The following is a 20,093-nucleotide window of genomic DNA, read 5'->3' on the forward strand; positions in this document are numbered from 1 at the left end:
CCAAAACTTACTTTTACATTATACCCATGAACCAAAAAAAGATTTCCAAAGACCCAACTTTGATTTGGTTTGTGAAAGATAATGAGAAAGACCTAAAAACTGAAAAATGAAGGATGTAGGCTAGATAATTTTGGACATATTTTCTAAGAGTGGACTCTGAAATAGGAGACTGAATAGAGTTATATAATCTCTGACGCTATGAGATTGGACTAAAATAAATCAAATGCCCCAAATTTGTCATCCTGTGCTTCCTTTAAGAGGATACATTTAGAGTGAAAATGCTTGTACTGAGCTTTACGTCACATGGATAAAAACTTCCCACCCTCCTTACCCTGCCATGGGTTTCCCACCATCTCTTTCTCAAAGCTCGGATGTGCCTGTGTACACGACTTGGCTTCTGTTTTCTTATCGTAGCTTTCCACGGGCCTGGGATGACGCTTATCAAGCCACCTCTGGTGAGGGACGTTTTCTCTTCCGACCTACTGCAAACTGATAACTTTCATAAAATTCAGTAAAAACGAATGACAAAAACATTAAAGAAAGAAGGCATCTAAAACACAAGCCCACTGACCATATGCTTAGATGTTGCAATGATGCCTTCTTGCTGTAACAGCTTCTAGGAGCTTACTCCCAATTTCTGTGCTTATCTTGGGAACAAGTATTTCGCTGAACCAGTAAGTTCCAGGGGGCACACTCTGAGCAACTTTGCTCCGAGGGGCTGCTGGGTAGGGCCAGCAGAGTAAAGTCAAAGGCTCGGGGCATCTTCTGTCAACACAGAAGCTAACTTAGATTAAGAACACAAGTATGCCAGGATGGCCGCTCTGAATTTGACACAGTTACATGCACCCATCTGCTCAGCGTGTGGGTTCCGGAGTTGTGCTGTGTTTGTGAGGGAACCTTCAGAAAACTATTCTTGAGCCTCATTTGTAACAGACATCACTTGCTTACGATGAGGAAACTTTCATGACCCATCGAAGGGATGTATTACTCAAGTTAAATAATGAATGACCTGTGCAATTCGTTTCACTTAACTCCACTTGATAAAAAGGATAATTTTTAAATTGGATACTATTTTTCTTTTAAGTCTACAACTTTAATATCTGAAGAGAAGTGAGCCCTTTTCCAAGGCCACAACACACTGAAAGAGGGGAAGGAAAAGGAGGAATTGCAGAATATGTATTTTTTCCAATTCACCGTTTCAAGTAACTAAACGCTCATTCTAGTACACTGCTCCCAACACTGACAACTTTTGATTGTAGGGGAAGGAATATGTGTTGGTGTAATAATAATAAAAATAATAACAACAGTTCTAGTGACTATTATTCACACCAGGTGTTGTGTGCTTTATATCCATCATGTCATTTAATCTTCAACATTACTACTGTTATTCTCGTTTCAAACATGGAGACCATGAAGCACAAGAGGATTAACAAATCACCCAAGGACGCATCCAACCGGTGAGCTGATGCCACAATCCACATTCTTCTCAGCCTGCAGGATGGGAGGTGACCTTGCTATTTGGCTCATGTTAAACAATTAACTTTGAGAAAGAGAAAAGCAGCCCCCAAGAGCCTGGGGCTAGTGGCTGATGTTCTCAGGGGGGCCCTGATGGTGGGAGACACGGGACAGCACCCAGAGCTTAGCGGTAGGGTTCTCCTGCGAAGCATAAACAAGCTCACAGAACACACGAGATCAGACCAGGTCACTCAGACAAGGTTACTACAATGAAATGGGATCCAGAACCCCTTCAAAACTACTCTACAATCTGGTTTAAGCACAGACAAAAGCAAGGCTACTGTGCAAACTACCAAAAATATCAAATCCTCTCCCGGACAACATGAATGACAACTGACTTTTGAAATCAATTACAAGTTTAGCTTTATTTCATGCCTCCATTCCTCAAAATAAAATTTACAAAGATAGTTAACCACACAAATTCCCTCACCTCCTGGCAGCATTTAATCTCCACCAATTTTCCATTTCCTTGAAACCTTCCTCCAAATCAGCTAACATAATCCAAAATTCTATGCCAACTCGTCCTTAACACCTTTGTGATAAGACTCCCCATGGTTCCCTGGGTAAGGGTCCTCCCTGCTGCAATATGCAACAAACCCAACCTGTTCAACAGTAAGGGTGATCACTGTGGTCTCTGGGTGGAAACCACTGACAACTCCAGCTGGAAGAATAGAAGAATAAATGGAAAGGTTTGCAACTGCAGGTGGCAAGAGAAGGTGGGACTGTTTATAAGGACCTTCTCCCCTCTCCCCTTCTTCCCCTCCTCCTCTTCTCTCTCTCTCCTTCTATCTCTCTCTCAGACCCAAAACACACAGACATACAAAATACAGGAGGAAGAAAAAGGTTTCTCTCAGTTCCTCCTATATAATCTTCAGGGACCAGTCTTAAAACCACCTACAGAAATATTATGACACTTTAGCTGCCGTCACTCTCCCATAAGATTATAACAAGCATCCATGGACTAGAATGTGTAAAGCAGAAAAAAAAAAATAATAAAGTCTGCTGTATAGGTAGGTTCTTTGCAAAAGAGCAAAAGGCAGTTCTACAAAGGCCATTACTCAAGGAGCAACTAAAGGGTTTGCCTGTTCCAAATAACTTTCAGTGCTCCAAAGCTGTGCCAGACATTCTTATCCCCACTAACTATATCCACGAACCAGAATTAAAGGTTCATGACACCAGATAGCTCTTGCCAAGAAGAAAATATGGAGGTCACGGCTGTCAATCATGTTAGGGGGAAGCAGGACTTTCAGGGAGCGATGAGGTTCTAATGTGAAAGACAGGAATATGCCATTAGTGAAAAGAAGGAACTTTAAAACTGGCTTCTCCTGGGTCAAGCGAATCAAGAGGGTAGCCCCTCTGTCAGGGTCACAAGAACCAGAAAGCTCAGTAACGGAAACATGCAGAACCGTCATCCACCAGGCCCTGCCCATGGGAGCAAGAAGCTTGTTTTCAAGCCTGATTTTCACCTTTAGGCAAAAACAATAGCAAAAATGTGAAACTCATAGCAAAAATCTCAAATTTGATAGTCAAGAATTTAACTAGGAAAATACAACCATATTGTTCGTTAGATTCTTGACCTGAATGATTTTTGCTCTGCCATGTAAAAGGTGACAAAGACTGGTGTCACAGGTGATTTTGTAGGGCTGCTAATGTGTTTTATGATTTAGACTAATACAAAATCTTTAATATCTCAGAAATGACATAAACTGACATAATATTTTTGAACCATTCCAAATAATGATTTGCAAAACTCTACATCACATTAAAAATTTAGCCTGATAATTCAAACATCTGCACAATTCCATTCTTCCTCAATACAACTTACATTTTTATTCCATTGTAAAAGACATTAAAAACTTTGAGTTTTGAAAATATGTAAGATTAGTAATTTATACCTCCAGTAGTAAAGAAAAACTGAGCCATCCTCATATAATAGAATGATTTAGTATAATGTGATACTAACCCACCAGGTCATCGACTCTCTTTGGAGTCATTATGATACATCCTGACAACTGTTTTAATTATCAAACACTGTACCTGTGAAAGTCTTCTCTATGAGAGAAACAAATGGGCCACACACCCAGACCATTTAAAGTCCACTTTCAAATGCAAAATGCACTTTTCTTGCTGAAACTAGCAAAAATTAATATTTTGAAAGAAACTAGAAAGATGGGAATGGGGGATTTGATGTGTAAAGTCCTACTTTATTATCTGAAGTATAACAATTTTACTATATTAACATTCATATTTTGCCAAGGATCCTTATTATTAGCTATGAGCACTAAGTCATATGATGTCATAATAGATGGCAAGATTGTACGCAGATTTAAACATTAATTTTTAAAATCATTCAAGGTGGTCTAGATAGATTTACACCTAGTAGTTTATTCAATTTGCAAGCCTGTAAAGTGTTTAGAAATGAACTAGCTTCATGGGGCTCTGTACAATAACACTGCACTGAAGCAGCTTCTCTAAGATGCTGAAAATTAGGCCATGAATACAACCACCCCAGAGGATGTCAAATACATCAGAATAAACTACGTTAATGGCAAGCTTATATTTTTAGGCCCTCATTTTAGGGAGCCTATTAATTATTAATATGACACTGATTAATTTATTTCCTTTTGTCAAGCCTGCAAATCTACCACAATTTGAGTATTACATTAAAAAGTCACAGCACAGTACTTCTTAAAAATTATAATTGATATTGAAGTTTCAGTTCCCACATTCAAACTACTGTGGTATACAAACAACAAAAAAAGAAACACAAAGACCCGGCGTATTCATTTGTATACTACTTGCTTCTTATATTTGGTTTCCGACTGTATTTTAACTTTTTTTCCTCTCCCGCTCATATTCTATTAATTTTGGTCATAGTTAATATAGATGAGTAGTACAATGGCATCTTTAAATTGTTTTTAAAGATCATTTATTAAACCGATATAGCAATTTACCCCAATGTGACCTCTAGTTGCTTGGCTTGGGTATTATTCCATATATATGAAAATTTGATGGAGATCCTTTGTCAAGAACTATATAATTTTAATGAAGAGACAAAAATATCCCTCACCCAAAGCACTGACCTAAATTAGACATTAATTTTCCAGACTCTCATAGAGTCTCCTTAATTATATGACTTCTAACCATTAAAATGGTACCGTATTGCCTAGAAGCGCAGAGAATTCCATTTGGTTCCCAAATGAGGAGCTTCATGTAAATCTTTTCCCCAAATATATGCAACTCCACACAGATTACAGCAGCAAGCAAAGCTAATCTAACTAAATAATACAAAGATACCAATCCCAAAAAGACCCCTCCCCATCTCTCAAAGACCAGATAAGTCTTATAACTGTGTTACACAAAGACTCATCATCCATTGAAGACACCCAGCAAACCTGGGATCCATTTCAAGTCTTTCATATTTTTCTCAAAGTGCATTTCCTCAGAATACACTGATTTATCTGAAGTGGGCAAGAGAGTCATGGAAGGAAATTTCTATTGCCCTACAACTATCATTTTGGTTAATAAGAACTGCTAGTGCTGAAGCCATATTTAAAAGAAAATTGGAATCCAGTTCCTCTAAGGAAGAGATAATCTTATTAATTCAAGTATTCATTTGTTAAACAAATATTAATTTGGGGGTTAGGCATAAAATTTTACAGAGAAGAGACAGAGAGATAATGAAATCTTTCAAACCCATATGCTTTGCCTGCAGGAATACACTTATTACCTGCTGTGATGTCACTGGGTAATTTTCCTGGATGGTAGAGATGCAGCTTAAGTTTTCCATCATTAAGAAAGAGGAGGAGACCCCCTGAAACCAGCTGAAGCTCCGTGAATAACAGGAGCCCAGCCTTATTCCAGGTTCGAAATTGAAAAGTGGCAGAAATCTCGTCCTCCCCGAAAGAGCCCGGCAGTGCCAAGTAACTCCTGGGGCTCAGAAAAGTCACAGGCACAGACTGCGGTTGTGAGCAAGAAAATGACACATTTCCCTGAGAAGAGAGGAAAAGGGAAAGCTTTCAGAATGACACATCACATTAGTAATAGAATCTGAACCATCTAATTACCCCTGGTTTAAAACAACATGGAAAACTGCTACCAGCATAGATATGGAATCCTTGCCATATATTTTAAAGGTTCTTCAAATCCAGTGATACATAGTCAGGCAAATCTCTCCCTGGGCTTTCTGGGTGAAATCATTTTCTTCCCATTTCTCAAATTTCACAAAGGCATCTAACTCAATGCAATTGAATTCAATCAAAATTTATTTAAAACAATTCTTTATTTATGTCTTACTTGGCTTTCCCTTCCTACTTTTGCTGCCTTTGGCTTCAAAGCCACTCCATGACATAACCAATATTAATGAGCTACTGGTTCCCCTTCCATATTCTTTCATAATTTTCTGTTACCATTGACATATACAAATATATATTAATACAAACACACATATATATGTGTACACATATTTAAGGTATATATTCAGTTATATGTATATTCACAAACACCTAAATATATATTTGGAATACATATACCAACACACTAGACATTATTTGTTTTATAAAAATGGGAGCCATGTTTTATGCTGTTTACTGTACCATGATTTTATCATTAACAAATACCTTATGGAAATCCCCTTGAGTCATCTGGTAAAAGCCTAATTCCTACTTTTATTGATTAGGCAATATTCTACTATGTGAATGGTCAAATTTTCAGTCAATTGTTTTCTTATCAAGAGGTTTTCTCAGTGGCTCAGTGGTAAAGAATCTGCCTGCAAAGCAGGAGACATAGGTTTGATCCCTGGGTTGGGAAGATCCCCTGGAGAAGGGAACAGCTACCCACTCCCTTATTCTTGCCTGGAGAATTCCAGGGCAGAGGAGCCTGGTGAATTATAGTCCATCAGATTGCAAAGAGTTGGGACATGACTGAGCAACTGACACTTTCACTTCCACTAATATGTTGTCACTTTGTTTCAAAGTTTTGCCTCTCTCAACAAAGCATGAATAAGCTTCTCTATGTATTTTCAGTTCTTCAGAAGACAATTCTAAATTCAGAGCTAGTGTATCTACATATTTTAATAAATATTTCCAGTTTCTTTCTTGAACTCCAAAAAAAGTTAAATTCTCCACATTTCCAACAGTAGTACACAAAGACACACTTTTCCCCACATCCTTGGCAGCAATAGGTATTACATTTCTTTTATATTTGCATAAATTCCAGGACAAAATGCCCATGTGATGTATCATTGTTATTTATCTTGCATTTACCTAATAAAGAATCTAAGCCTTTTTCATGGGTTTGTTGCTCTTTGGCCTCACTTTCATCCTCTGCTTATTTTTCCTTTTTTTTTTTAGGTTTAACATTGCACAATACAATGTACAATGTACTACTTACCTTCTTATTTTGAACCATTGGTTTTTTTTTCTTATCATTATGCTCTTGTCATCAGATTCACATGTATTATTTCTTATCTAATGGTTTTTAAATAGATCTTCAAGATACATTAGACTTGCAAATTTTCATTAAGATATTGTACATGAAAGATTATTTTGCTGTTAGTACTAAATACATATTTAAGGATTAAGAAAAAACATTAAAGTCTAAACTATTTAGAAATAATTAGCATGTTCCTTAACAGGCTTCAGAAATCAAGATAAATGTTTTTATTTTTCCTGAAAATAACCTTCAACAAACCTTCTAAATATAGATTTGAAAAGTCAATGAAATCACTTTATTCAGAACAATACAAGCTGGAATTAAACTACTGGTCTAGGTTAAACAAAAACATTTGGCTATGTTGTGATTCTGTTAAAAGTGAACTAGCTTTCACTGCAGACAAATATCGTGTCCCAGTGAATGAAACATCAAAAGCTGAAGAGTGAAATATACTGACCCATAATGTAAAGGCAATTATAAGACTAACAAACCTGGTAAAAATGGAAACATTTACCACCTGCATTTGGACAGCTGTCTGCTAGCTACTCTGCAAGGAGCAAATCCTCTTGGCAATGAAGAGCCGGTGTTAGCTACATGAGCAGCTTCTGGAAACTCATTTTGCAATGAAACACTCACATCTATCTCTCTACAATAGTTTTATTTTCCATCTAAATCCTTTTCCCTTTTATATTAAAAAAAAAACTTTAAAAAAATCTTGCTGGATGGTGTGCTCATATAAACACTATCAATTCACACAGAGAATTAAAAATAAAATATTTTATAAGCAATAAATAATCCCGTGATGTGCTCTGGGTTTTACTGACACAACATGAGCTTTATTATTTATTTTGAATTTTGAACAATTAAAGAAATGTATTCAAATGGTTGGATGTGTCTGCTTTTCTATCAGCAAGCAGGTTAAGCTGGAAACCACATTTCCCAGAATCTCTTTTCTTGTCTGGGTCCAGTTAAAAGTTAGCCAAAGAGGGAGCTGATGAGACACCTGAGTCAGAAGTGAAAGGCTGGCCACTTTCCCCAAAAGGTTTTCTGTGTGTGATAAGTCCAGGGAAGGATGATGACAGAGGGGCTGGTGACTATCCCAGCGTGTCCTGCCTCTTTCACTGTGCTCCATCTCTTCTTCCAGACAGCTGACCTCCACTTTGCAGCGCCTCCAGCTGTTATGATCCAAGTCCTAAAACAGACCCCTTGTCCCCAAACCCACAAGGGTGCTGCTTCTCTGCCTGCACCCTGACCAATACAGCTGAATTTAAATTCCACCACATTTCCACAGAATCAGAACATCATGCAGCCTGACCAGCACTGCTCTTGGCAGATGCAATCTTGTGAGAGCCTATTAGTTTCTTTTATTAGTTATGATTGACCGTGGCAAAATACAAATTTTTCAACCACTTCTCTAATATACGTGCATGTTATCTGATTCCAGGAAACCAGTATTCTGCTTTGGAGAGGAAGTCAGGGAGTATCTTATTAAGGAAATTACAGAGCAAAAGAAATTAGTCTCCTGGGACCAATAATATTACAACAAAATAAAACGATCAGTTGTACCAAGAAAAGAACGTTCTTTACTTCATATAAAAATAAAATAATCATGACCTGTGAATTTTAAATGTTTTGCATAGAATCAATCCTGTACATGCATATTGCTAAGCTGAGAACTGAGAACTTTTTTTTTAAAGAACAAGAGTAAGGTCTAAAATACCATGTCAAGTGGGAATTCAAAATGAAGCATTTTTTGGGGGGTGGGGGGAAAGCCACACAGTTTTCCTTTTTTGTTAACATGAAGACTCTCTTACCAGAATGATCATCTGTGGGTCCTGTCGCTTGGCCAAATCAATGATATCCACTCCATTGTAAAAGAGATTTTCTAAACACCCATGAAAGTGATTATGGGGGAATGAAACTGATTTTCCAGGTGCTGGAATCCCTCCAAAGCTGATCTTAGAAAGAAAAATGGCATCAATAATATTGTTTAGTGATTTTCTGATAATCTGCTTAAATAATTATGATTAGCAACTATAGCTGTAATCATCACAGATAGATCAATTTTTCAGTACTCTACACTGCCATATTGTTAATTTCACATGGAGATTTAAAAGAAAATTAAGATGCAGATTTTAAAATAAGTTTATATGCATTCAGTTTTCACTTATAAAGAGCTTGATTATTCTTACAAGTTGCTAATCAAACCTGATTTGAATATTTATTGGTTGTTGAAGAATAATACATCTTTTTTTCCATAGTGACTGGCTTTAACAATGTAACCAATTATAATGACATTTTATTTTGTATACATTTCTGGAATATATTGATTTTTGTGCATTTGAATTGGTTACTGATGAATCAGTTAACCTATTCGTTGCTACATTCTTCCCTAAATCTGCACTGTTCAGGAGTGCTCTTTGCCCCCCCACCTCCAAAATCATGCAACACATTCTATATTTACTTGTGGTAATGAGATCTCTTCGCGGAGATTTCCTGCATACACACTGCAGGCAAAAAAGATGACACTTCTTTACAATGATAAATTAACATGTGAGGAGCCAAATGAAGCCTCAGTACTATAGGCACAAAATTCACTGCTTGAGTGAGGTTACCTAGGGGAACACTTCCTCAGGACCTGGCCTGACTCTGGAGGTGGGTTTTCAGAGCCTACTGCCTTCCGTGTGACCTCACCACCGAGACGTCACGAAGTCTGCATGAACTGAAAGTAACCATCACACCTCATGACCGAGACGCAGGTCGCTGAGCTCGCCCTGGGCGCGGAAGCGACGCCTGTGCTCGTCCACCGTGAAGTTGACGTGTGCGCCCCAGCGCTGGACCAGCGCGGAGTGCCACTGCTGGTCGTCCAGCAGGCTGCCCAGGCCGAGCCCGCCCGGGGCGCCAGCCGCGGGCTCCGCGTCACCTGGGAGGGGAGAAAGCAGCAGAGCCATGACTCCGGCTTGAAAGGGCCAGTCTCTCCTAACAACCGCTGGCTCCTTCCATGCACCCCAGCCAAACGCTAGTCTGAATTTACCCCACCTTTGAATGCACTATCCTCTCAACCTGCTCGCATTTCTTCCACTCTTAACTCTCTTGATTAGTGTTACCCACCATCACATGTTCATTCTCAATGAAAGTTTCATCTTTGCTACAAACTTATTATTTTTACTACCTCAGTATTTTTTCAGTGACCCATCCCTTCCATCAAGATGTTTGAAAATAACTAAGTGGTTCTATCAGCACTGTGTAAGAAACATCAAATGAGGGTCCTGAATAGTTTGCAAATTACATGAAAGTGCAATACTGGCATATATATATATATACATATATGTGTGTCTGTGTCTGTGTATATATATGTATATGTGTATATATATGTATGTATATATACATATATGTGTGTGTATATGTATGTATATATGTATGTATGTATAAATGTATGTATGTATGTATTCCTTGAATGTGGAAATAAGATACCTTAATTGTTAAAAAAGATGAGCTATAAACACATAAAGTTACTAAAGTGATAGCTAAATGACCAGATTTTCAAGCACTTTACCCAAAGAGTTTTACCTGAATTAATAAGCAAAAAGAGTTTTCCTCTTCTTAACTCCAGTGTGATGTGATCTCCGTTTTGCCCTTCCCGGTGGAGTAGAATCCCGTCACTCTGCATGGTTTTAAATTTCAAAGAAATTACATCCTTTATCGGGCTCAGAGATTTTTTATCAAGTCTGTAGAGAAGGCAACTTTTTCCATCAAGATCAACCACCTCTGATCCTAGACAAAGATATTAAAAGTTGTTCTAAGGATAAATATGCTTTTCATTAAAGTATTTAAAAACTACATCTATGAGAGGATTATACATATACCCATACATGTATAGTTCAGCTCCAAGTCAATTATAATAATGGAAAATAAAACCACCAAATGTCTAATTCCTTCTTGACACCTGGGATTGTTTCCATTTCAGGCTTTACTCACCTATTTACAAAACTCATGATCTAGAAATACATCTTGAAATGTATGCCTAATTTCTCTTATATTATTAAAGATTGTTTCTTAACCCATAAAAACATCAAGGAAAAGGTTATAATTAATACTGATAAGACCACTTTGCATATTTCATGATCAACATTTTCAATAACTTTCTTAAATGCTGGAGTTAAATGGTTTTTTAGTTTCTGAAAAAGTAGAAGTCTTTTTCTACTTTTGAATTCTCAAAATTCTTTCATATGTGTCATATATAAAAGAGATCCACATATAAATACATACATATACATCAGACTCGTCAAATGCCACCCCAAATATATATTAAACTGACCTTTGTGTTATATTTTATTATTTTTGTGGCTAAGTAATAGTATTTAAGAGCAATGCTATCTTCTGTCTTCTCAAGGGTGTTGCTGGAAAGATATTCACTTAATGACATTATAAGGGCTGTTCTGCCGTGTTTGTGTCATAACTGTGACATTGACAGGTTTTTTCAGCTTTCTGACAGTGTCTTATCTACTCATTGTCAAGATCACTTTTATTCAGTTCATCTGAAAAAAGATGTCATGTTATACCAGTAACATAACAGTACATCTGTCAAAATCAGTTGCACCCTGAGCAAGAGACACAGAAAAGAGCTGATAATACTCAGAAAGCCTAGTAGCATTTCCTACATTTCACAAATCAAAGATTTTTTTAAAAAAGCAATTACCCTTGAGAGTGCATTTATGTAATAAATGAAGAGGTTAGGGAAGCCCAATAAAATAGGAAGCTATTTTTCAACTGGTTAGGTGACTTCTCCCAGTCAACAGAATGACATTACAGTTTACTCATCTTGTTTCATTCGACAAAATTATTACATCAACTTGTATGCTCAAATATGCATTTCATTCAGATTATCCATCATATTTAATGTGAACCATTTACATTCACCACCACCCAAATTTTTTTTCAACTATTTTATGCAGTTATCTTTTGGAAATTCAGAGGTTTGATTTTTCCACATCTTGTTAATGTGCTTATAAAGAATTCATTCACCAAGTGCACATGAATAAACATTGCATTCTGTAGAAAGAATAATGTTAACCGAACAATTATTCCTTGTTATATAGCTGAATGAATGTGCATGACACAAACATAACTCTGTGTCAAATACAAATAATGTGTCCTATGATTATTAGATTACAATAAATTAAGAAAAATTCCAGTAAGACAGACCGTAAATGCTGACACATTTGGAGCAATGCAGTTATCTCTGAGTTAATGCATCGCTTAAAGGCAACCATCATTATAATGATTTTATTTCAGATAAAGTCTATCTTTGGAATTAGCTACCAAGAGATTTTTTTTTTCCCAATGAGGGACTAGCCTGGGATACTTCAGCCTTCTATTTCTTTTTCCCCCTCTTCTTCACTATAGTTATTACATCATAATGGTCATATTAGCCTTTCATTGCACCAAAAGCTTTGTGCCAGGAATATGTCCATCAGCAAAATGGGATAGTGAGAAACATATTAGACTACTGATGCCTAAGGCAACGGTATACTATTTCATCTCTTAAATGGAAGCCACTTGCCATTTTCTCTTGCCCTGACCTGTTATGTTCTTAATTCACAGGTATCACACTATGTAATTGGACCCATTCATTAAATAAACACGTATTTAGGCCATCTAGTTTGAGGTCTGTGATGGATGTGATAGATTGAGGCCCTGTGATAAAAAGATGGGCCGACACCAACATGGCCCTTGTCCTCACGGAAGTTACATTCAGTGAAGACAGACAAGCAGCGTGTGAAAAAGCACATTCATAAACCATCACAGGCTGTCAGAGGCATTCTGGTCAAGACTAAAAGAAGCCTGGGGTCACTTTAGTTAAGGTAGTTGGGAAGCTCAGTTCTGAGGTCTAGAAACCTGAGGCTAAAGCAGAGGGTAAGCAATAATCTTCTTACTCTTGCCAGACTTAAAGTCCTAAACTTCTCCCCATAAAATAGAATTACTTCTATTATGTTTAATTTTAAGATGGCTGGACATTCTCTGAACGCAGTCTTTCCTTCACTGTCCTGAAAGGAAGCTCTGAGGTTGCTGAGAAACCCCAGGGGCAGTCAGTAACTCAGCTCTCAGAAGGAGAATGTAGGAGGGGGGCAGCTACCCTTAAAAGGGGGCCCGAAAGCCAGAAGGTAGCAAAGTAGAGGATTCAACAAACTCATTACAATCACATCACAGATCTCACATCCATGTGAACAATACCCTCCAGGAAAAAAAACCTAAAAACAATTCAGAGTGGGAGTACAACATCAGTACAGGGAAACGTCACATCACATCCATGCAATATATATATGAGGATTCTCATAAGACAAGAAATTCAGGATGGTTCCTAACAGTATTACTTTAGACAGGAAGCTCATTTATAAAAGCTATTTACGGAATTTATCTGACATATTAAAAGCATATGATTTTAAATAATACTGATAAAATGCTGTGCTATGATTAAAAACAGTTAATGACATAAAAATCTGGGACTATCTGAAAAAAATAGTCTTCTGAGAGACAGAGGGAGAGAGAGGGAGAATCTAAATTTCCTCCAAGGATGCTGGTCGGAGAGAGAGGTCTCTTTGGAAAGCGATGCTACCACTGCTAAGAAAACTGGAAAAACTGGAAAATAAATCAAAGGGATAACTTCATGTCCTCTCAATGTCATGCTGGAGCTTTTTAAAAGAGTCCTGTCTAAGGATTCTTTAATTCTAGGTGAATTCACAAATGTCTAATTTTACTGTTTATTACTGATCAGGGCCAGACTCTAAGTTACATATTAATTTATAGGTTTGTTTTCCCCAGTAGAGATGTAAATAACTTCCATTCTGGCAGGAAATACATCCCCTGATATTTCGGTTTTATTGCCCTGCCGGGCATTAAGCATTCGTGTACTTAACCTAGTGACAGTAATCCAACATTCTTAGATTCCTGTATACACTCAGTCTCTCAAATTTCCTTTGGACTAACTTTACCAGTCTTTGGATTTCTTCTCTAATAAATCAAATGTACCTTTGATATACCTTTATGCTCTACTTGGATCAATACAGAACTACCATCTGACCCAGCAATCCCATCCCTGAGTATATATCCAGAGAAAGCTATAATTCAAAACAATACATGCACCCCAATTACAGCACTATTCACAATAGCCAGGACGTGGAAAAACCTAAATGACCATCACCAGAGGAAAGGATAAAGAAGACTTGGTACATATATGGTGGGATATTACTCAGCCATAAAAAGAGAATTAAATAACGCCATTTGTAGCAACATGGATAGGCCTAGAGATTACCATACTAAGTGAAGAAAGTCAGAAATAGAAAGACAAATATCATATGATATCCCTTATATGTGAAATCTAATAAAAGTGATATAAATGAATTTATTTACAAAATAGAAATAGATCTCAAAATAAAATTTATGGTTACCAAAGGAAAAACATGAGGGGATGTGATAAATTAGGTTGGGATTAACATATACACACTACTATATATAAAACAGATAACTCATAAAGACCTACTGTATAGCACAGGAAGTTTACTTAATATTCCATAGTAATCTAAATGGGAAAGAATATGAAATATATATGCATATACATGTATAACTGATTTCCTTTTCTGTACACTTGAAACTAACACAACACAGTAAATCAGCTATACTACAATAAATTTTCTTTTAAAAAAGAGCACTGGCAATGCAAACACATTCTCACAAAAGAAAAAGTCCAGATGATTTATAACAGTATTTCTTCATGTTGAAACTGACAGGTATATGTACCATTAATAAAAGTAATCCAACTCAATGCTTATTTGTTTTGATGGAAATACTAAACTAATATCTAAAATAATATTAACATTTAAATTACCATTCAATAACATATTCCAATCTTTTGTCAAACATTTTTTTGGGGAAAAGAAGCTTTTGTACACAATGGAATATATAAATAGGAAAAGCTGAGGTATTAGAAAACGGATTACAGGAACAACTGAAGTCAGCAGTAAATGTAGCAGTAAATGGTCTACTGTCCAAAGATGTAGGAAGAGACATGCTACTTGATTATAAGAGAGAACTGTTTCTCTAATTGCAAATTTGTTCATTGGTATGCTTATTAACTAAAGTTATATTTTTAAATGGGTTTTTATTTCATTGCTTTATTGCACTGACCTCTAACAGAATATTGAATAGAAATGACAATAGTAAGCATCTTGTCTCACTCCTGATCTCAGGGGAAAATTTGAAATAATCCACCATTAAGTAGCATACATGCTATAAGTATTTTGTAGATAACTTCTAACAGATTAAAGTAGCTACTTTTGTTTCCTTGTTGGTAAAGAGTTCTCATCATGAATTAGGTACTGGATTTCATCAAATATTTATTCTTTATCAATTCAGATGACATATGATTTTTATTCTTTATTCTGTTAACATGGTGAATCATATTACTCAATTGTGTATGACTCGTGTGTATATGTGTGTGTGTGTGTGTGTGTGCTCAGTCATGTCCAACTCTTTGCGAACTCATGCACTGCAGCCTGCTAGACTCCTCTATCCATGGAATTTTCCAGGCAAGAAAACTGGAGTGATTAGCCATTTCTTACTCCAGGGGGTCTTCTCCACCCAGGGATCCAACCCATGTCTCTTGCGTTTCCTGTACTGGTAGAATTCTTTACCAACTGTACCACCTGGGAATACCCAATGTTAAATCTGTATTCCTGAATCAAACGTGCATGATATGTTAGCCTTATGCATCACTGGATTTGATTTGCTAATATTTCACGTAAATGTTTTTACTTCTGTTTCCAAAAGAGACTGACCTATAACTGAGGTTATACTTTTAATGATTACATTATCATCAATATTAGTAATGTGGCCCTATTATACACTGGCTCACCATGGGGAGGGCATGAACTCTAATTTTCTATAAATAAATTTCAAATTGTTCTGACATGTTCACCTCTTGTTGGTCTGCCCCCTTTCAGCTATTTTTCACAAGTATACTTAGCCTAGTAGTTAAGACAGCTAGTCAGTGTGGGTTTGACTCTCCACTCTACCTTAGGCAAGTGTATGAGTCTTCTATCATTGCTGGAACACATTTTGTTCCATAAAAAGAAAGCACAAATTTGTTATCTAAGAGCTTTGGAATTCAGAAGTCCTAAAATCAGGGTTGGCAGGGACTGCTTTCCTTCTGATGTCTCTAGAAGACAATCTCTTTGCTTGCCTTTTCCAGCTTTTAGGAACCCCTTCATTCCTTGACTTATGGCCCCTTTCTTCTTGTACAGAACCAGTATCATAGCAACTTCAAATTTCTCTTTCTCATCATCGCTCATGTTTGCATTCATAGTCACATCTCCTTTTCAAACTCTGATCCTGTCCCCTCTCTTTTACAAGGACTCCTGTGATTACATTGGGTCCACCTGGATAATTCAGGATAATCTCCCCAACTCAAGATCCTCAACTTAATCACAACTGTAAAGTAGCTTTGTCATGTATAGTAACATATTTATGGTTAAAGGGCATTATTCCTTCACAGCAAGTTACTTTCTCTCTTTGGCCCTGTACCTTCAACTGTAAATTGTGGGAATAATAAAAGTATATTCTTTTTTAAAACTGAAATATAGGTGACTTACAATATTGTGTTACTAACAGAATATTCTTCATAGGACTGTTGTATGAATGCATATCTACATAATTTTGGAAGTTGCTGGCATATAATGAGACTTCAATAAATGTGAACAATTACTAACGCTAATGCTATTATTTATTATTAGAATATTGGGCAGGGAAAGAGGTATACCAACAATAGTTTAATAAATACATTTCATGTGTTTACTTTTTTAAGTGGACTCTTTAAAAAATAATGAGTTTCTGAAGTGCACAAGAAATGCTCAATTTCCATTGTCAGGGCCGGGTTATGCAGCAAGAATGAGCTTGAGCCATCTGCGGGTTCTGTGGCTTTTTCTCTGTCAGCAAATGCCTGAGCTGACTCACCACGGCAATTGTCAGTGACCTGAGCCCTCCTCAGTGAATACCTCCATCTCAATTCTTCTCAGAGCTGGAATCAAGGAAAGAAGAGACTCACAAAGATTGCAGGCCCTGCTCTCGTTATCTATTCTCCCTGTGACCCTGGGAAAGAGGTATGGCCTGCTTGATGTGAGTGATTCAGAAATACAACCTCCAATTGAATAAAGAGTTTCCTCAGAGAAAATATTCAGATTTCTTTCAGGGAGTTGTGTCAGAAGTGGAATTGCTGAAACATGTGTTCTGTGCTCCTTCTGCAGCACATGTTTATGGAGACCTTTCCGCGAACACAGTGGAAGACACAGTGATGCATAAAACCAAGCGCGGTTTCCCCCAGAGCTTACAGTCTGACGGGGAGGACACCCGTCCCTGAGATGTGATTATTCATGCTTCACTTCTGCATTAGAGCTGGGTCCCAAATGATTTCTCACGTGTGAAGGGGGAGCTGAACCTCTCAGCCTCAGAGAAGGATGTTAACTAAATGGCAGAAATGCTTCACCTCCGTGAGCAGCAAACTGGTTTCCGACCTCTGCATATTTTACATACACACTCCTCACTGTGATATCTTCCACTTGACCCAGTCCCCTTTCCTCACCCTTGCACCCTACCCCTGCTCTAGAAGTTGGAGGCTTCTCCAATTGTGAGGGGTTGCCACTTGCAGAAGCAATGTTTTTCCCACCTTATCAGTGAAAAACACATCCAAGGGCTTGATTTCTCAAATGGCGTGCCGTGGTCCCACCATGTTAGAATCAACTAAGGAGAACCTCTTGTGGCCTCCATACTCAACAAACATCCCAAGCTCTGCCTGGCGTCCACTAATTCATTAATAGAATCTCTGAAAGACAACCCTGACAGACAGGTTCCTGAGTGATCCTGAGGCAGACGAAAGCATGAGGGTTATCTGACAAGAAGAACAAGTAGTTTATAGAAACCTGTTCTCTGAAAGTGAACAACCTCATTGCATATGGAATTGTACCGTGGAAAACAAAATTGTTTTGTTCATTAATATCATAGGCGGTACTTGCAGAACATTGTGGAGGTGGTAGCGACTTATCCCTGAAAGATATTTCAGGGAGAAACAGATTCTGTGAGTTCAACCATATTATTATTGAATCATATTATTATTGATGAGATCAGCTGACTAAGAAACTTAAACCAGGAAAAATGAAATAGGAAATGCATGAACTGGAAAACAAGTCATTAAAAATAGGAAACTGACTTTATTGATGGTCCTGAAAGAATTCTTGAAAAAGACAAGACAGTCTTCTAATAATTGTTAGGGAATCACCTAAAAAACACAACTAGAAAAAGAGTGCTACCACTGGTGGAAACAGTGATGGACCAAACTCTTCTTGGCTAAATTGAATTCAGTCTTAAACACTGAATACTGCCTCTCTGTTTAAAAATTACTACCCATGAATCACTAAACAGAGGTCCAGTTTCTACTTCTAAAAAAAACACATTAATCAGACTGAGTCACCGTTAAGCTATTATATGGTGAAATATTAAAGCTACAGCATGACGTAGAGGCACTTGAGTCTGCATTACAGAACTGGGCTTTAAGGAGATGGAGAAGTGAGACTGAGCACTCTAGAAAGCAACAGGAAATGAGCTGTTCTATTTTTGCATGGTAGCATAAAAGAAAACAGAATGATTTAAGGGACTCTTGGGTTTAAAACAACTAAAAGTAATACAACAAAAAGGAAGAAGGCAGATAGGGAAAATGTGACTTGACTATCATGGTTTTAAATGATTGAGTTAAGGTCAGTGACAACACTGCAGGGGGTTATGGGAGCAAACATCATCATGGCCATTTATATGTCAATCTAAATTAACGTTTTAAGCAGACTTGAAATAGGTAACATCTACTTCATCAGGGACACGGAGTGTGTCATGGGAGGATGTAAGCTGGATTTCTGTTTCTAATATTTTAATTTCTGTGGTCTCACAGAGTCTCAGTTTCCCCATTCAGAACATGTGAAGAATAATTCCAACCGCTCGCGCTACACCAAAGAAGCTTTTTGCATCCAATGGAAACATCAAAATGCCTTGACATTTATCATTCAGTATGCTATTTAGTGGCTCAGTGGTAAAGAATGCACCTGCCAATGCAGCAGATGCAGAAGACACGGGTTCAATCCCTGGGTCAGGAAGATCCTCTGGAGGAGGAAATGGTAACCCACTCCAGTATTCTTGCCTGGAAAATTCCATGGACAGAGGAAACTGGCAGACTACTGTCCATGGGGTCACAAAGAGTCAGACATGACTGAGCACACAGGCATGCTATTATTATCATTTTAATAGGAAAAACTTTGGAAACATCATATGTTCATCTCAGAGATTTTTCCCTTTTCATCAACTGCCACTGCTTGAATATAATAAACCTGGATATTTACATATTCATTCACTTTTTGGTTTATATCATAGCTAATCAGATATTTTTCTTAATGCATCTACTTAACAAATAATTGCCGAACATTTACTGTGCTAAGTTCTATAGCAGAAGCCTGTTTAACAGTGAATACATAGGCTTCTGGCCTCACGGATCCTCCAGTCAGAAGGAAAAGAAAGAAATCATGAGACTCATCCCCATGTGAACAGATGTTTTTACAAATTGTCAGTGGAACTTGAAGGAAAAGGACAGGGTTATATGAGAGTTTTGAGTAGAAAGATTCAAATTAGGTTGCTGATTAGGGATGACATCTCTGAGGAAGTGATATTTAAGATGAATAGATGACCGCCTATGAGAAGGTCCAGGGTCAGGAGGATGTGGGGAGGGGAGGAGGCGGGGGGAAGAGCTGGGAAGGCGGGGAGTCTGGCGAGAGATGGATGGCGTGGCAGGAACTACAGGGAAAATTCAGCTCCACAGGGAGCTGAATTACTGGCAGATCACCTTGACTGTGAAAGCTTGCTTCCAGATTTTTCTGGGACAGTCTATTTTGGATTTGTCTTTAGTCCCAGGACATAATAGTTGGCCGTCGGTTATGGTCTTTATTCCTAAAGCAATGCCTTTCTGGGTTTCATTTAGAAGCCCAAAATGTTTAGCAAGTCTAAGATGGCAGGACTTGAATCCCAAGGTGCCCTTCCCAGAACAGATGCTGAATGAA

The 20,093-nt window shown here is 37.6% G+C and overlaps 1 protein-coding gene across 2 annotated transcripts in view; it reads right to left on the reverse strand.

Annotated features, from left to right (window-relative positions):
• The window catches only part of CNTNAP4 (contactin associated protein family member 4), a 268,149-nt gene that overhangs the window by 95,521 nt on the left and 152,535 nt on the right, over window positions 1-20,093 (reverse strand). Inside the window, exons 5-8 of one of the 2 annotated variants that reach the window (XM_043434893.1) lie at window positions 10,519-10,722; window positions 9,690-9,871; window positions 8,763-8,906; window positions 5,246-5,507 (exon numbers count right to left, since the gene is read on the reverse strand). In XM_043434893.1, coding sequence (XP_043290828.1) covers window positions 5,246-5,507; window positions 8,763-8,906; window positions 9,690-9,871; window positions 10,519-10,722 — 792 coding nt within the window. Of the gene's footprint in view, window positions 1-331; window positions 2,231-5,245; window positions 5,508-8,762; window positions 8,907-9,689; window positions 9,872-10,518; window positions 10,723-20,093 lie in introns of those variants that run through there. The other variant, XM_043434894.1, reaches the window with a different exon arrangement.

Source organism: Cervus canadensis, chromosome 18 (genome assembly GCF_019320065.1).
Source record: "Cervus canadensis isolate Bull #8, Minnesota chromosome 18, ASM1932006v1, whole genome shotgun sequence".
NCBI lineage: Eukaryota > Metazoa > Chordata > Mammalia > Artiodactyla > Cervidae > Cervus > Cervus canadensis.